This window comes from Python bivittatus, unplaced genomic scaffold (assembly GCF_059951505.1).
Source record: "Python bivittatus isolate LINGU-HERP-01145 unplaced genomic scaffold, Pbiv_v1 ctg000960_np1212, whole genome shotgun sequence".
Taxonomy (NCBI): domain Eukaryota; kingdom Metazoa; phylum Chordata; class Lepidosauria; order Squamata; family Pythonidae; genus Python; species Python bivittatus.
Window position 1 is genome coordinate 12,138,242 of NW_028277124.1, and position 16,152 is coordinate 12,154,393.

General features: G+C 38.2%; 1 protein-coding gene across 6 annotated transcripts in view; it reads left to right on the plus strand.

The window, feature by feature from the left end:
* CC2D2A (coiled-coil and C2 domain containing 2A) overlaps nucleotides 1–16,152 on the plus strand; it is a 62,359-nt gene that overhangs the window by 7,677 nt on the left and 38,530 nt on the right. For 5 of the 6 annotated variants that reach the window (XM_088131530.1, XM_088131531.1, XM_088131526.1 and 2 more), the window contains exons 3-10: nucleotides 993–1,081; nucleotides 3,369–3,470; nucleotides 4,398–4,586; nucleotides 5,446–5,608; nucleotides 7,521–7,657; nucleotides 10,734–10,865; nucleotides 11,645–11,854; nucleotides 13,247–13,353. In XM_088131530.1, coding sequence (XP_087987656.1) covers nucleotides 993–1,081; nucleotides 3,369–3,470; nucleotides 4,398–4,586; nucleotides 5,446–5,608; nucleotides 7,521–7,657; nucleotides 10,734–10,865; nucleotides 11,645–11,854; nucleotides 13,247–13,353 — 1,129 coding nt within the window. The remainder of the gene's footprint in view (nucleotides 1–992; nucleotides 1,082–3,368; nucleotides 3,471–4,397; nucleotides 4,587–5,445; nucleotides 5,609–7,520; nucleotides 7,658–10,733; nucleotides 10,866–11,644; nucleotides 11,855–13,246; nucleotides 13,354–16,152) is intronic. The other variant, XM_088131528.1, reaches the window with a different exon arrangement.

The following is a 16,152-nucleotide window of genomic DNA, read 5'->3' on the forward strand; positions in this document are numbered from 1 at the left end:
CATGGCTTATCTAACCATGGTTTGCTGGATTCTTGGATCAGGACTCACCTGGCTTTCCTTTTCCTCCTCTCTGGCCTACCTTATAAGCTAAGAGAGGGTTCTCTCAGCCCTTAAATTCTGTTTCCTTCCACATGGTTATTTCTGGATACATTTAGGGCTGTAATTTCCTGAGACCAGGAATTTAGCACATTTATATTTATTTTTCTACCAAGTCATTCTAGAGACTCAGTTTCTTTTAGTTGATTATGGAGTCCTACTTCTTTCCACCGTTGTGCACACTTCAGTGCTTGTAGGTTTGGCTAGCAAAGGTGCTGTGGTTGCAACAGCCTGACCCCAACAAAGAACAAAGTTGGAGATGTCACTCTACTGAAAGATCCCCATTCAACCATGGTGCCTCTCAATCTACAAACTTGGATACGAAGACTATTTGGGTCTTCGTCCCCTGCTCTAGGAGAGAAATTCTCTTTTGCATTAATTCTCTTGTCATCCTCTGCAAGATTTATTAGCTGTGGCTGCCATAATTTCTCTCTAGCCAAGTCTCTGAAATATAATGCTTTTATTGCTGTAAGAAAGGCTTGGTGTCATCTCTGCTCTGCAGTATGGTTTAGAAAGCAGCTACAATCTTCTGGATTTCTGGATAGGCTCTTCTATGAAACTATATAGTTGAAAGGACTTTAAACAACCTACAAGTCATTCAGTAACTCAGGAGTTCTCCAGCTCTCACAACCCTCTGAAATGACACATGAATTTGTGTAACTCCCCATGAATAAAATAAATAATTCCACTGAGTTAGTACTTGGCTGTGGGATACCAGAAATCCCGAAAGCTGTAGGAAAGAGTAAGCTGAACTCTGAAAAAAAGATAGCTAAAAACATTTCCATATTGTTTTCAAGAAAATGGCATGGACATCTCCTTGAAGGCACCATCAACCAAATTCAACCTTGAAAGAGATTTTATTGTTTATTTTTGTCACGATGTAATTTTCTCTGTAGGTTTGCCTCCAATTCCATCCACCTCGGGGATGAAGTTTGTAGAGTCTTCTGTGCGAGAACGCATGAGAGAGAAGCTGAAAGCTGCGCGGGTAGGACCTCATAAGTCCCTCTTCCTGACAGTTCCTGTCATAACACCTGGTTCTTTGGAGAGATAGCACTGGGATGTCTGGTAGGGGATTGCTGATACACATTTGGGGCACCGTAGATATGCAGAAGCATAAGTATGTATACATTTAAAGGGAGAAGAAGAAGTGATAATCTGCAGCTCAACAAAAATCAGTTTACTTCCGTGGTTGAGGGCATAGAGAAGAAAAAAAAGTAAATTGCCCATCTCATTGCCTGGAGATGGAATTTTTAATTTCGCATTGTTTTTGATATCTTTGATTGGCCAGAGGGAGGCAAAACATCTGCCCAAGCCTATATTTTTCTTCTTTTTTGTAATGAGTTCATTAGCAACCAGACAAGTTGGTTGGTCCAAATCAGGGGAAAATATAGAAAAATGGAAACAGACCTAACATTGGCATGCTTATTTTTTTTATAATGAATGTCCTAGAAACTGAGTAGGACTCTAAGGTGGTTAGAATAGGTGCTGTGGTTGGAAAACTCCATTTCTGGAGGCACTGGTCCCAAAGTAGTATTCTTTAGTCCTCTGTGGCAGCAAAGAAAGATTTCATGAGAGTTGGAAATGGAAAAAAAAGTCAGTTTTCCCACCACCAAAGAGGATTGAACAGAGCTACAAGATCCCCATTTCTGAAGAAGGCCACTGCTGTTACTTGGAACGGATCACTGAAATACATATTAAAGCTCAGATCTGTTTTCTGAAATTCTAGGTTCTTGCTTAAAAGCCTTAATGATGACCATTTCCTTTCTGGTGTATTTCTAACATGGTCTTTCATAATTCTGCGTGCTTTAAATGTAGAGAATTGTTATAATTTAAATAAGTAAATTAATATTTATTAGCAATTCCTTTTATTGTTTGGAGGAAAACAGTTAATAATTTAAGTGTTGAAATATACAGAGGTCTTTGAGATTGATATTATATTAAAATAACTCTCATGTTAGCAGACTAAACATCCTGAAATAGTATAATCTTGTGGTCAGGAAGCTGGATCAAAAACCTGGATTTTCTCCTCAAAGTCTGGCAGCTTCCAGAACTTCCAAAAGTGATTTGTTTGGGTGAGATATTGAGCTTTTGTGTGTCCCCAATAGTTCAGAGGTGCTGGTGCAAAGTGACACATAAATAACTGATAAATAATAGTGTAAAGCAGAAAGGATCATAATTTTCAAGAGTGGCTAGATGCTACATTCTGTTCGAAATGCAGCAAAAAAAAAATATGGGATGAACTTTGGAAACTGTTCTTAATCTTTTAAAGCAGACTCTCCTTTGTGTGGGTTTGCTTCTTGATAATCTAAATCTTCTTCCTTTTAAGAAGAATGAGGATAGCTGAAAGGCAAGGAGAATCTATCTGCAGCCCATAGTAGTTTACACACTACTTTTTCCTCATTTAGGGAGGCAAAGATGATGTGTTTCCCAAGATTTCAGCTGCCTGGGCCAGGCCAGCCTGCTTTTCCTTTTCAAGGGCTTGAGGCAGGAAGGCAAGCTAGGTCTTGTGAGCTGGGAGCTAAGCCAGTGAAAGACACCCCACCTCCAATAAAATGGCGGAAGTCCAGCTTGAGATGTAGAGTTTCTGCTTATTACCTTGCAAAGCTGCTTTAGATATGTCACTAAAGACCTCTTATTTGGACAACAGATCATCTTTCACCTGCTGGGTCTCAACTGCTTCTGAAGCTCTTTTTGGTTTCAGATGTGAATTGCTATAGGTCTGTAGTTTTGGAGAAATGCTAGTTCAGTCAGTGCTGCTTGGACATACAACTTTTTGCTGCCCTGGAAATGGAAGGAATCTGCATAGTGTTGTTCATCATTTAACTTTAAAAATGACAGTGAGAGTGAGCAAGAAGTGGTGGGAGTGAGACTTCTGCATCTTTCCTCAGCTCATCTCAGCTCACAACCCAGCACTGGATGACAAAGGAACGCAGTACAGAATCTGCAGTTTGGAGTGGGTCTTGTCATCTGTTTGCTGTCTCTAATATTCCGGCTGATCTCCACTGACCTTTCTTGATAGTAAAGGGGGTGGGGTCTGTGGCTATGCCCAAAAATATATTCTTAAAAATCTTCTACTTCTACTTTCCTCCGTATATTTCCATTTTTATCTGCTTATAAAAAATCTAATGCACATTCATTCCCCCCCATAAAGCATAATTAAATATTGACTACACTTATTATTTATTATGCAGAAAATAGGAAATCAATGTAAGTTAATTAATGCAATTTTTATACATACATACATACAAACATACATACATATATATTTGCAGATTGGTGATCATCAGTTGAGTGCAGTACAAAGAAAAGAAGGCAAGGTGTCTGCAAGAGTGAAGTTTCGTGATCTTGTCAGAAGAGGCAAACAAAAACCACAGGTGATGAGCTTCAGTCAAAGTGTTAGCTTTTCAGGTTGTTTTGTGATTATTTAAGGCTGAATGATGCGATTATGAATTCACTATGGTAAAAAAAAAAAACCCCTGAGCATATGTGACCCTGGAAAACAAAATAATATATGATCAGAATTATAAATAATTGCCACTTAAATATTAGGAACTGATCCAGACACACATGTTTTAGGCACCATTAGCTGCATTTAGCTTCCTGCTTCCAAAGTTGAAAGATGAGGGGGGTTGTCTGGACATGACCCCATGACCCATAGAGCAACAGGAGGAGTTATGCAGGATGTAGGACCAGCTTCAAGGTGCCCAAAATCCTGAAATACTTTTTTCCTTTCTTCCATTCATATCTATAGATAAAAGTCTGTCAGTGAGCCAGATTATTCAGTGTGCTCCAAAAATATGGAGTATATTTTGGTGATGAATATAAAACTCTGTATTGATCAATAGTCAACTGTTCAGTTTTATATTTCTAAATGTGACAAATACTCTCCAGTATGGAGTTATGGATTGAAAGCTGATGTTTGTTTAGGGTCAGTGTTACATTTCAACTCAACTTCTGTACTATTTTCAAGTGGGCCAAGAAAGATTCAAGCTTCAAGAAGGCAGTGAGTAACTTAGAGTTCAGAATTTAAGAGTGCAGGTTTTGGATACTTGGTGTTTCAAGAAGGAGCCTCAGTGAAAATTGGTATATGTTTGCAGGAACATTTGCTTTTGAGAAGACTGTTTGAGTAATGCTCAGAAATGCTTACAGTAGTTACTCTTGCAGTTCTTTATCTCTGTGAAAGATAAATAGTAATAATTCTTTTTAATTCTGTTACAGAGTCTTAGCTTTAGCTCTTGACTTGTATTAAGATATTGCATTGTGAAACTTTTTTAAAAAAATGAAATTATTTTCCCCATTAGATTCAGATGGGTTATCCTTCTTCTGAAGAAGCCTATAATTTCTTTACTTTCAATTTTGGTCCTGAGGAAGAGAATGTAGGGGATGATGATCAAAACAATAAAAAGGGTGCATCAGATCTAGATGACAAAGGGAGGGAGAACCAGAAATCTGCTCTCAGCAATCAGGAAGAACAAGAAGAGAATGAAATGGTAATCATGAAGGAGCATGTGCACATCTCTTTAGACAAATGTTTAGTTGACTTATTGTATTTTGTAGTAAACAAAATATGGAAGTTTGAAGTTAATATCATGATCCTCCCCTCTATTCTTCTATTCTAACCTATTATTCTGTTCTGTTCTGTTCTGCTCTATTCTATTCTGTTCTCCATTATTTCTCTTCTAATCCCAAACCTTTACTAAATGTTACAAATTAGACTCTTTGTCCTGGCAAGGTCAGTTTTAGGAAAAAAAGGAATATATGGAGTTCTGGCTATTTTCTAGATTCAGTTGCCAGCCTGCCCCAGGTGCAGAACTGAGGTGAGGTGCAGTTCTGTGCCATCTTACTCAGGCATTAGTCTCTGAGGTTTAAGTTTAGGATTTGTTTTATTACTGGGAAATATCCGCTGCTTCAATCATAAGACTCTAAGGAGGATTGGAAGCCTAATTTTTCGATGCACATCATTTTTACATACTTCAGCAATGCCCAGGCAGGGATCCATGTCAAAAACAAAAAGTCAATATGGATCATGTATGCTGCTCGTAAATTATGTTATGAGAAGCATGTGTGTATATTGAAATATGCAATTTTAGGCTTAACAGTTGTGTTAAAATACTGCCTGAAATTGTAGTCAGTACTGTTGACCAATGGTCTGATTTGGTACAATACAGTTTTCTAGAGATAGTTCTCAAACATTAAGTATAGATTTTCTGATAAAGATGATTTTTTAATCCAAAAAAATGGTTGGAAATAATTTTCTTCACAAAAATTCTTACTTATGATTGCAAACCTGTGAAATACAGTTCTGCTGCCCTTGAGTTACGACTAAAAACATTTATGTGGTAAATACAGGATGAAGAGGAACACCTTTTCCATGATAAAGAGGATGATGGCATATTTCTTATAGAACAGACATGCCAAGATTTCTTAGAAGTTAGATCTGCAGAATATGAAAGCTATTCTGGACGGGTGCAGAAAGAGAAAGATGTTTTGTTTGTTCCCAGTATGCTAAGAGGTATGTTCAGTGGAATTATTTTGAGATTTTGTGTAATATAGATTAATTTATCATATATGATATATGTATATTTGTGATTATGGATTATGGTTGAAGAGAACAACTTTGGTTTTTAATACAGTAATTCTGAAATGCCTCTTTGTCCAAGGTTTTACCAAGCAACATCTTTTTTTTTTATTGTTAAGGTATGTGGGTTTGCGTGTTTGTGCTTTTGAGTCAGTCTTGACTCCTGGCAACTGCCTGGACTGGTCCCTGTAGTTTTCTTGGCAACATTCTTCAGAAGTGGTTTGCCATTGCCTCCTTCCTAGGGCTGAGAGAGAGGGACTGGCCCAAGGTCACCCAGCTGGCTTCGTGCCTAAGGTACAACTATGGTGCCTGGCATCAAACTGGCTCTGAAGATACAATTAGATTAGAATCAACTATTGTCATGTATTGCTTTTGAGCTACCGTATTTCAAAATTTCAGTGCATTTAATGTTCATTTGCGTCCCAAAGTACAATCATGGATGAATCAGTTCCTCATTAATTACTGAACTGTGCTCCTAGATGGTTGTTGCTGCTGTTGATACTCTGATTGCCATTTCACCTTAAACGTAAGAAAATATGGTCTGATGTGGACTTCGTGCTTTGAAAAAGTTCCCATTGTAGCCTTACTGTGATTCTGTTATGTCGGCCTGATTGAGTAGAACTCTAGTAGGACCACCTGAGGGCCTTTCACCACAGCAGGGCTGAAGTGCTCTTCTCCCATCCTACAGTCAGCAGAAAGCTGTGTTGGGATGAAGTTTGCTGTTCTACCCTTTCTGCTCTCAGTCCCTACAGCCTCCTGACTTTCCTCTGAGGTGTTAAAAGCTAACAGTTTTTATAAATCTTGAGGCTGGCCTTGGACTTGCCTTGGTGCCAGAATAAGGAGGAAAACACAAGTTTAACACTGGAACAGCTAAGGACAACTTAAGTCTGTCTTACTTATCAACTAAGACAAGAGGAAGGCAACAACCTGGGGACATTGCAGAAAAAGAGATTGTCACAGCATATTAGGGACAGAGATATGGCTTTCAGAATATTTATGTCCATAGATTCTCTTCCTCCCAGGCTCCTGCTAGTTTTTTTCCAAGCAACTTCCAGAGTTACTGTGGCACAACCAACATGGTTTCCCCTTCATTTTGGAGATATTTTTATGTAACTTGGTTCCCATGATTTTTTTTTCTTTTAGCTTCTTTTAGCTTTCAGTAATTGATAGATCCTTATACATGTGTTGTTTCAACCCTTAAAGAAGTAAAAAAGTTGAAGATTAGAATTAGAAGAATGGGACTAGATAGATGTAGTTCTAAAATAGAATTAAGACTCAAAATTAGAGGTGTGAATGTGCAGGAAAAAATTGAGAGCTCAGGAAAAAATACAGTTCAAAAATATTGGTCTAAATTTGTTAGTACATCAAATAAACAGAATAAAGTTAATGTGAGTGGGTAATTTCAAAGTCCATGTAAATGATAAAACAATTATTTAAAATGTTCAGAAGAAGTAGAATGGCAGAACTAAAAATGAGACCAGTGTTTCATAAGGCAAACTGTAGATTCCAAACCTTGCTTTTTTCTCTTTATCCCTTAATCTTTTTTTCTGAAAATTAAAATGTAATAGTTTCTGTATGCATCTGATGTAATGAAGGACAAAGGCATGATTTTGTTGTTGTTGTTTTACTATGTTAGTGGCTCCATCTGTTTCTTCTGCTTTCTGTTAATACTTCTGTGAATAATATGACTCTCTGCTTCTTCTAAACAAGCAACAGTGAAAAAATGTTAAATTCCTTAAAGTCTTGCCAAAAAAACTGCAGTGACTTGCCCAGGCAGTTGCCAGTAGTAGTAGTAGTAGTAGTAGTAGTAGTAGTAGTAGTAATCATCTTTGTCTCTTCCTTCTAGTGTCCCCCTCTCTGAAGGTGCCTGAAAATATGCAGCCACGGTATCTTGAGGAGGAAGGTCTCTACACAGGAGAACGTCCTGTTGTGTCATTGTCCAACCAAAACATTGTAGAGAATAGGATACTCAAGCAGGAACAGGTATGGTTGATGCTATTTGCTATAATAATTTATCTTCCTTAAATGGTTCAGTTGCCCATGTTTCAAGGGAGTTTGAGGATTCTTTTTAAACAGTCTCTTTACCAGGCTGCTGTACAATTTAAAGAGGTTGGTAATATGCGTAGAAACCTAAATGTTTGGCAGATTGAGGCACTTCAGCTGGACATCCCCTGTTGAAATCTCATTAAGTCAGGGATGTGAATAGTCATCCCTGGTCTTTGGTTGGTGGGTGGAAGCAGGAGGAAGAAGTTGGTGAGGTCAATCCTAACATTAAACATTAATGTTAACACATTTATTTAATTTTAATATTTATTTATGTATTAGATTTAGAAGGCCACTCAACTTCAAAATGATTCTGGATGGCATACATAATTAAAAGAGAAGAGAAAATCAATCAAAAAGTGAAAAATGTATAGGGTTTGTTTTATAGTGGATTTTAATGGATTGAATATTTAATTATTTATGGGGTATTTTAATTTTTTATAGGCTTTTGATTTTTAATTGTGAGTCACCCAGAGTCACCCACTGGGAGAGATGGGCGGCATACAAATGTAATAATAAATAAAAATAAATAAAATAAAAAACATATGTATCTGAATAAAAAAAATCACCCAGTATCTAAAATACTGTTAAACATTTAATATGCTTGCTCTGTATGTTTCAAAATATTCCCTTTTTGTCAATTAAAAGTTGCATTTTAATGGCAACTTTTGGAAGAGCTCTCTATTGATGATGAAGTTACACATGGATTTCTCAAAATCTGTTAAAGGATGACTTCATTAGTGACTATAAATATGTTAGATGGCAATTTCCATAAGTTGTAGACAAAAAACTGTTGCTGAGGGTAATAGGATATCAAGAACACTGTGATGATTGGGTATTAGAACCATCACTCAAAGTATGGTAATGCTGGCACCACCTCCTTGTTTATATTTTTGAGGGAGAGAGGAACCAAGAGAGAAATTTGGGGGATCTGAGTGGAAGGAGATCTGAAGGAACCTTGGAGTCCCAGCCTAGGAGAATCACGTGTCAGGATGATAAGTTTGAGTATAGAGTGAGCAGCCTATAGATACATTGTAATATTAAAGGTACCTCTTTATATCCCATTTAAGTTATTTCATAAAAGTTAATTCAGTTCCTTATTTCAACATTTACAAAGTGACTCTGCTGTTCTATATCTCCCCCATGTTCTACCTAATCAGAATTTCCAAATCAAGATGATTTGATTTTATCAGTAAAACCGGTGGATCTTTTAGAGATATCCCCAGATAACTGGGATTACACTTTAAAAGAGGAGGAGGAGGAGGAGGAGGAGGAGGAGAGGACCCCCACAACAGTGAGACTATGCAAAAAGATCGGTAGTATGTGAGCTTACAGAAGTTTTCTCCCAAGGTGAAGTTGTTTCTTCTCTAGTAAACACAATTCTGTGATGGAAAAATGTTTTAATTCATTTTTAAATTAGAAAACTAATTGAGTTTAATCCATCAACATGGAAGCAAATTGATTATGTGGGAACTATAGCTCTTTATGCTAATAATAATAATGAAGATATTGTACAATATCACACGTGGACTAACATGGGATTTAAACTGACCACCTTTGTGAGCCAAGATTCCTTCATGAGGGATAATCTTACAGACTAGCAAATTTATTGTTGCATAAACATTAAGTAAACAAAGGAGTTGTTTGCTGTATTTCAGATGTAGTTTGATAAGAAAGCTTTGTTCCTATTTAATGTAAAAGAGTGTTGCATATCCTTCTTTGGTGATGGGATCCAGTAGGAAGGAATGGCTGGTGGGAACGGAAGATGTAGTTAATACTGGACAATCCCCAGGGAACAGGATACGAGAATAGCAACGGACTCACCCTTGGGTGAAGCCTAATTTACAAGTGAGTGAAGCATTGCAAGTGATAGGGCAGAATGCTATGAGCACTTCCATGCAGCTCAGCAGAATGGAACTGTGGACGGAGAGACAAGTGCACATCTCTATCCTGTACTGACTTTTTTTAATTGGTCATTTTCCCTCTCCATTGAAGGTACTGGGTAGAGCTTGAGAGCAAGGATTTGGTCATAATGATCTTCTGGAGGCTTGAAAGCTTTGGGAAAGGGAAGGATCTAGGATCCTTCAGAACCTGAACCCCTCCCATCTTAGCCCATCCCGAGTCTAGCCTCTGCAGTGCCTTCTTTGCCTGTTTCCCAAGGTTGGGATTTCTCTTTTTTGATAGGAGAGGAGATACCTAAAGCTAGATACCTGACTTCAGGAAAATCCCAAGAATCCTGGGGCATAGAATTCAGGCTTAAATATATCTTGGGTTTACCTTCGACTATTCTCATGTGGGTGATTCATACATATCCCTGGCAGAATTATTGCCATTACTTCAATGCTCCCCAAACCTTTGGAACTAATGGGAACGTTGGCATATTAGGAGCATGTTCTTAGGGCCCTAAAAAGAAAAATGGCTGCCCAGGTGGGCTGGCAGGTCACAAAATGGTTGCTGGGTGAGCATGGCCACTCATGAACCAGAAGGCAATCTGTTGAGGCTCTTTCTGTCACTCTCTATCCCACCTGCCTGTCTTTGCCTTTCTTTCTGGGCTGATGGGTACATTTCTGACTTAAAAACTAGCCTCCAACCACCCACTATTTTTATTTTCTAAGAAGGCCTGACATATTCTTGGATATGGAGATGATGCTAGCTGGTTTTTTAAATTCATTTTGTTTATGATATTTGCATACTACTCCTCATTTAAGAAACATCAATGTGCTTTACATTACCAAGAATAAGCAGTGCAATAAAAATAGCAACACAGTTGAAAGCAATACAAGCACTAAAGCCAATAGTTATTTAGAAAATAACCATAATAGTAGCTAATTAACATTCCTGTTTCCCATTACATAAAAAAAAATAATGAAAGGAAATTAAAAAAAAATCAGGTAAGGATGGAGCCAAGGATTAATTTCCTGTAGTTCCTTGGCCTTTCATTTTCTGAAGAATGGCATAGTTTTAACAAGATACTTCTAGCAACATTAAAAATGTTTTTAATTCTTCTTTTTTGCAGGTGAAAAAGTGGTTTGGAGATGATGGTCAAATTTTGGCATTGCCCAATCCAATTAAACAGTCCCTTACTAGACCTCCATTATTTCTCACAAAGGGTGACCAAGAGACGGACCTTATGACCTTTTATAAAAAGGTATGTTGATTGTTGCATGTTGTTAGATGTCTCAGTGCAGAATGGCTGGATAAAGATCAGCACTGAATTGTTATTAGTTTCCTCCTGTCAGCCAACATCCATAGACAAGGAGGGCAGGAAGCTGGGTATAAGCCCTTAATTTTTTGGAGTGCTCTCTCTCTGCATAACCAATTACTAAGCATGCCCAACAAAATATCTTCTCCCACAAAAAGGGTAGCTCTATTCTGACCCCAGTTGCCAGATGAGAAATGTCAGCTTGTCCAGGTTGAGACAGGACATGTTGCTAAACAGGAGCGTAATATGCACTTGATTCTGCAGCCAAGGTTCTGTATTGAGCATTTATGACTTCATTCCATGGGCTTCCATGAGAGGCCAAAGCTTCCTTTTCAGTGAAAATGGTTACTTTAGTACTAAGACCGACGACACCCTGAACAGGGCCTAGAAGACATTAAGCAAATAGCCTTACTTTGTCTTTGAACTTATTTCCATCTTGAGAGACCACCATGTTTTTGAACAAAAAAGAGGTCATGCTCAGAGGTCCTTGATGAATGTCAGTATTACCTCCTCATCCTGCAGGTGATATTTATTCCTGATTTGGTTTGTTAATCTTTGGTTTACTTAACTGGGATTGTTATGTCTAAAAAGAGCCAAAGACTCATACCTTGTGATGAAAAGCCCCCAAATTAGTTGATTATGTATTATCTAGCTCTGATATATTCCTCTGAAGTCTTGTTCTATCATACCCCTGTGTATATATACTTGCTTAATTTTCATTTTAGGCCATAAAAATGAGACTTGCCAACCAGTACATAGTTGGAAATGATGACCCACAAGGTTGCTTTCAGTTGGATGTTGATATTTCAGGATTAATATTCACGCATCATCCTTGCTTTAGCCGTGAACATGTCCTAGCAGCAAAACTGGCTCAGTTGTTTGATCAGTACCTGTCCAGAAAGCAGAGAAATCTTACTAAACTCCTTACAGATAAGGTAATTTCACTACTTTTCTTCATTTTAGAAATATATCAATAAAATAGAAATAGACATTTTTGTAGAATGTTGCAGAAAAATGTGCATCATATTTGGTAAAAATATGTTTATGGTTGAATATCCAAAAATCTACTTCTATTATTAGATAAAAACTAGATACTGCTAACTACTCATGCTTGGTGAACTCTCTTGATTCACTGGCTCAGCTGTGATGTTTTGGGATGTATGTAAAGATTCTGATTTAGAATAATAGCAAAACACTCTGAATGAAGAAGAATCTAGTTTTGAATGCTTGATTGTCTATAAACATCTGGGCAGATTTAATCAACCAGAGTCTTTCAGTTTGTGCTCTATATGCTCAGTGTTCATTTAGTTTAGTATATTTCTCTCCCACTTTTCTGCAATGGATCGTGCCAAAAGTGGCTCATATTACAGATCAAAATACAGCCTCAAGCCAGTTAATTATAAAATGTATAACAGATTCAAATGGAACAAAACCACCTAGTCCCATCCAATATTTCATTCATTCATTCATTCATTCATTCATTCATTCATTCATTCAATTTATATAGCCGCCCATCTCAGAACAGTGACTCTGACTCTATTTGATACAGGGTCACCAAAACAGCTCTCAGACATATGGTAAATAATGCTTAATCCAACTTCTGCTGTTAGTTATTGTCTTGCTATGCTCTACAAGCCATACCAGGTTTGTGGCAGTTGAGAAGGACAGGTCTCTAGAATGTTGTCAACAGTATGATTCTTTTAACATGGAGAATCATAGGATCGGAGGTCATCTGGTCTGACCCTCTGCCCAGCACAGGAATCATCACACCATCCCAGACCAACAGCTATCCAGTCTTTGCTTGAAAACCTCCAGTGATGGGACCCCCAACTTCACGAGGCAGGCTGAAACATGATAATGTATATCTTGTCCAGTAAAATAAAATAAGTTGAATATTCTATCTTTGAAGTGCAATTAAAATAGGGACAAGTAAACTCTCATATGAACAGAAATTAATTAAGGTTGAATTCTGAAGAGACTTAAATACCAAGTTTGTTCTGAGTGAATAATTCAGTGTCTTTGCTTTTGGTGGTTTGACTGATGGATGAATTGAGTTGGATTTATAAAGCATGGGAATCAAGATTGGGAAGAATGCAGTTTACAATAAAAGTAAGAATAAAAGCCAGACAACAATACTATAATATAATAAACTGTCAAAAAATGTTTCCCACGTTCTTTCCAGGTTTATTTTGGAGAATGTTTTTGGCATTTTTTATAGAAAAGCAGGCTTATCAATATTGCTAGTAATAAGGAAGAATACAGTAGTAGAGTGGCTTAATAAAGTTGTGCAGTTGGATCATATTAATATTTTAAAGCTTATTTTCTAGCTTCATGCTCTCAGAAATGCTTTACAGAATATTTTGGATACTGCTGAAAGTGGAATTCCAAATCTAATAGTCCAACAAAGCATAACTGAATATAAGCTTGAAATAAGGTGAGTAGATGTATAGTGGCTGTTGTATTCATTCTGTAAGTTTAAAAAAGTTAGCCAGCTCAATATATGAAAAAGTGGTTCTTAGAAAGTAACTGGATTATGTTCTGATAAAAGGCAGTGAACTACATTCATTGGAATTTTATAAGAACCTCTTTTTCCATGAGTCGTTTCAAGTATTTATTCTGTAAGGTGGATTTTTTTGTTTAAATGTAAAATACTCAATGAACAGCCAACAGAAGGTTTATGACTCTTCTCTGAATCCCTCTTTGTATAACCATCTGCTGTGACAAAAAGCCTTTTATATACTGCCCTTTTCTTCTTCAGTGCCATTCCTGGGAGTTAGGCGGGCTACTAGAATGGCAGGAGGAAGGGAGTGCTATGGGGACAAATTTGATGGGATGGCCTGTCAGACCTTCAAGGTAGACCAGACTAGGAAACCAAAGTCATGCAGGCCAATATTATTATCATAAGGGTATAGTAACACAGTCTTGCAAGGTTGAATGTACTTCCTCCTTTCCCTCCTTCATCTTCGTGAGAACTAGGGAAGGTCTTGTCTGAGACATTTTCTCAGATTACAGTTCTGCCCTGGACTCAGATTTCTTTTATCTGAATGTTGTCTTGGCTGTGGCTCTTCCTCTTGTTCTTCAGGGTTATTCCTTCTGCCTTCTATAAGCATTGAAGCTCCCAGGCCACATCCTGCATGGTCCTAAAGATTCCCCCAGTCTTCAGGGAAGCTATGGGGGATGTATGGGTAGAGGCTGAAGTGGGAATAGGGGGTGTTAGCTCTCTTTCACTGGTAGTATCTGCTTGAGTAAGATGGCTCCATGCTTTTGTAGACAGAGGTCCTTGGCTTGACCGCAACTATACTGCTCCCTGGCACAATCCATAGGGGGCTTATTTTATTATGTACCCAGAAAAATAATTTGCATCCTGTTGCAAACTGGTCATTAAATGATTTGGAATTTGATAAACTGACCTGCTACCGTTACTTTAATTGATAAAAAAAAATATAGCTTCGGTAGGGATCTTCCTAATAGCATTGCTCTTTTGGCACAAGTGTAATTTCTGCGCCTGAATTTTCCCCTAAAATGTGTAAGATTTGCACATATTATGGGCTAGATTACAACCACTGACATTCATTTGTTTTAATCGTGCCTATCTTCAGTTAACTTGATTTGAGCTGTAATTTCTAGGGAAAAAATGTAATTTATAGCCACTTGATAAAACTCAAGCTGCATACAGTGGGGCAAAAAAGTATTTAGTCAGCCACCAATTGTGCAAGTTCTCCCACTTAAAAAGATGAGAGAGGCCTGTAATTTTCATCATAGGTATACCTCAACTATGAGAGACAAAATGGGGGGAAAAATCCAGAAAACCACATTGTCTGATTTTTAAAGAATTTATTTGCAAATCATGGTGGAAAATACGTATTTGGTCAATATCAAAAGTTCATCTCAATACTTTGTTATATATCCTTTGTTGGCAATGACAGAGGTCAAACGTTTTCTGTAAGTCTTCACAAGGTTTTCACACACTGTTGCTGGTATTTTGGCCCATTCCTCCATGCAGATCTCCTCTAGAGCAGTGATGTTTTGGGGCTGTCACTGGGCAACACGGACTTTCAATTCCCTCCAAAGGTTTTCCATGGGGTTGAGATCTGGAGACTGGCTAGGCCACTCCAGGACCTTGAAATGCTTCTTACGAAGCCACTCCTTCGTTGCCCGGGCAATGTGTTTGGGATCATTGTCATGCTGAAAGACCCAGCCACGTTTCATCTTCAATGCCCTTGCTGATGGAAGGAGGTGTTCACTCAAAATCTCACGATACATGGCCCCATTCATTCTTTCCTTTACACGGATCAGTCGTCCTGGTCCCTTTGCAGAAAAACAGCCCCAAAGCATGATGTTTCCACCCCCATGCTTCACAGTAGGTATGGTATTCTTTGGATGCAACTCAGCATTCTCTCTCCTCCAAACACGACGAGTTGAGTTTAGACCAAAACGTTCTACTTTGGTTTCATCTGACCATATGACATTCTCCCAATCCTCTTCTGGATCATCCAAATGCTCTCTAGCAAACTTCAGACAGGCCCGGACATGTACTGGCTTAAGCAGGGGGATACGTCTGGCACTGCAGGATTTGAGTCCCTGGTGGCATAGTGTGTTACTGATGGGAGCCTTTGTTACTTTGGTCCCAGCTCTCTGCAGGTCATTCACTAGGTCCCCCCGTGTGGTTCTGGGATTTTTTCTCACCGTTCTTGTGATCATTTTGACCCCACAGGGTGAGATCTTGCATGGAGCCCCAGATCGAGGGAGATTATCAGTGGTCTTGTATGTCTTCCATTTTCTAATTATTGCTCCCACAGTTGATTTCTTCACACCAAGCTGCTTGCCTATTGCAGATTCAGTCTTCCCAGCCTGGTGCAGGTCTACAATTTTGTTTCTGGTGTCCTTCAACAGCCCTTTGGTCTTGGCCATAGTGGAGTTTGGAGTGTAACTGTTTGAGGTTGTGGACAGGTGTCTTTTATACTGATAACAAGGTCAAACAGGTGCCATTACTACAGGTAACGAGTGGAGGACAGAGGAGCCTCTTAAAGAAGTAGTTACAGGTCTGTGAGAGCCAGACATCTTGCTTGTTTGTAGGTGACCAAATACTTATTTTCCACCATGATTTGCAAATAAATTCTTTAAAAATCAGACAATGTGATTTTCTGGATTTTTTTTTCTCATTTTGTCTCTCATAGTTGAGGTATACCTATGATGAAAATTACAGGCCTCTCTCATCTTTTTAAGTGGGAGA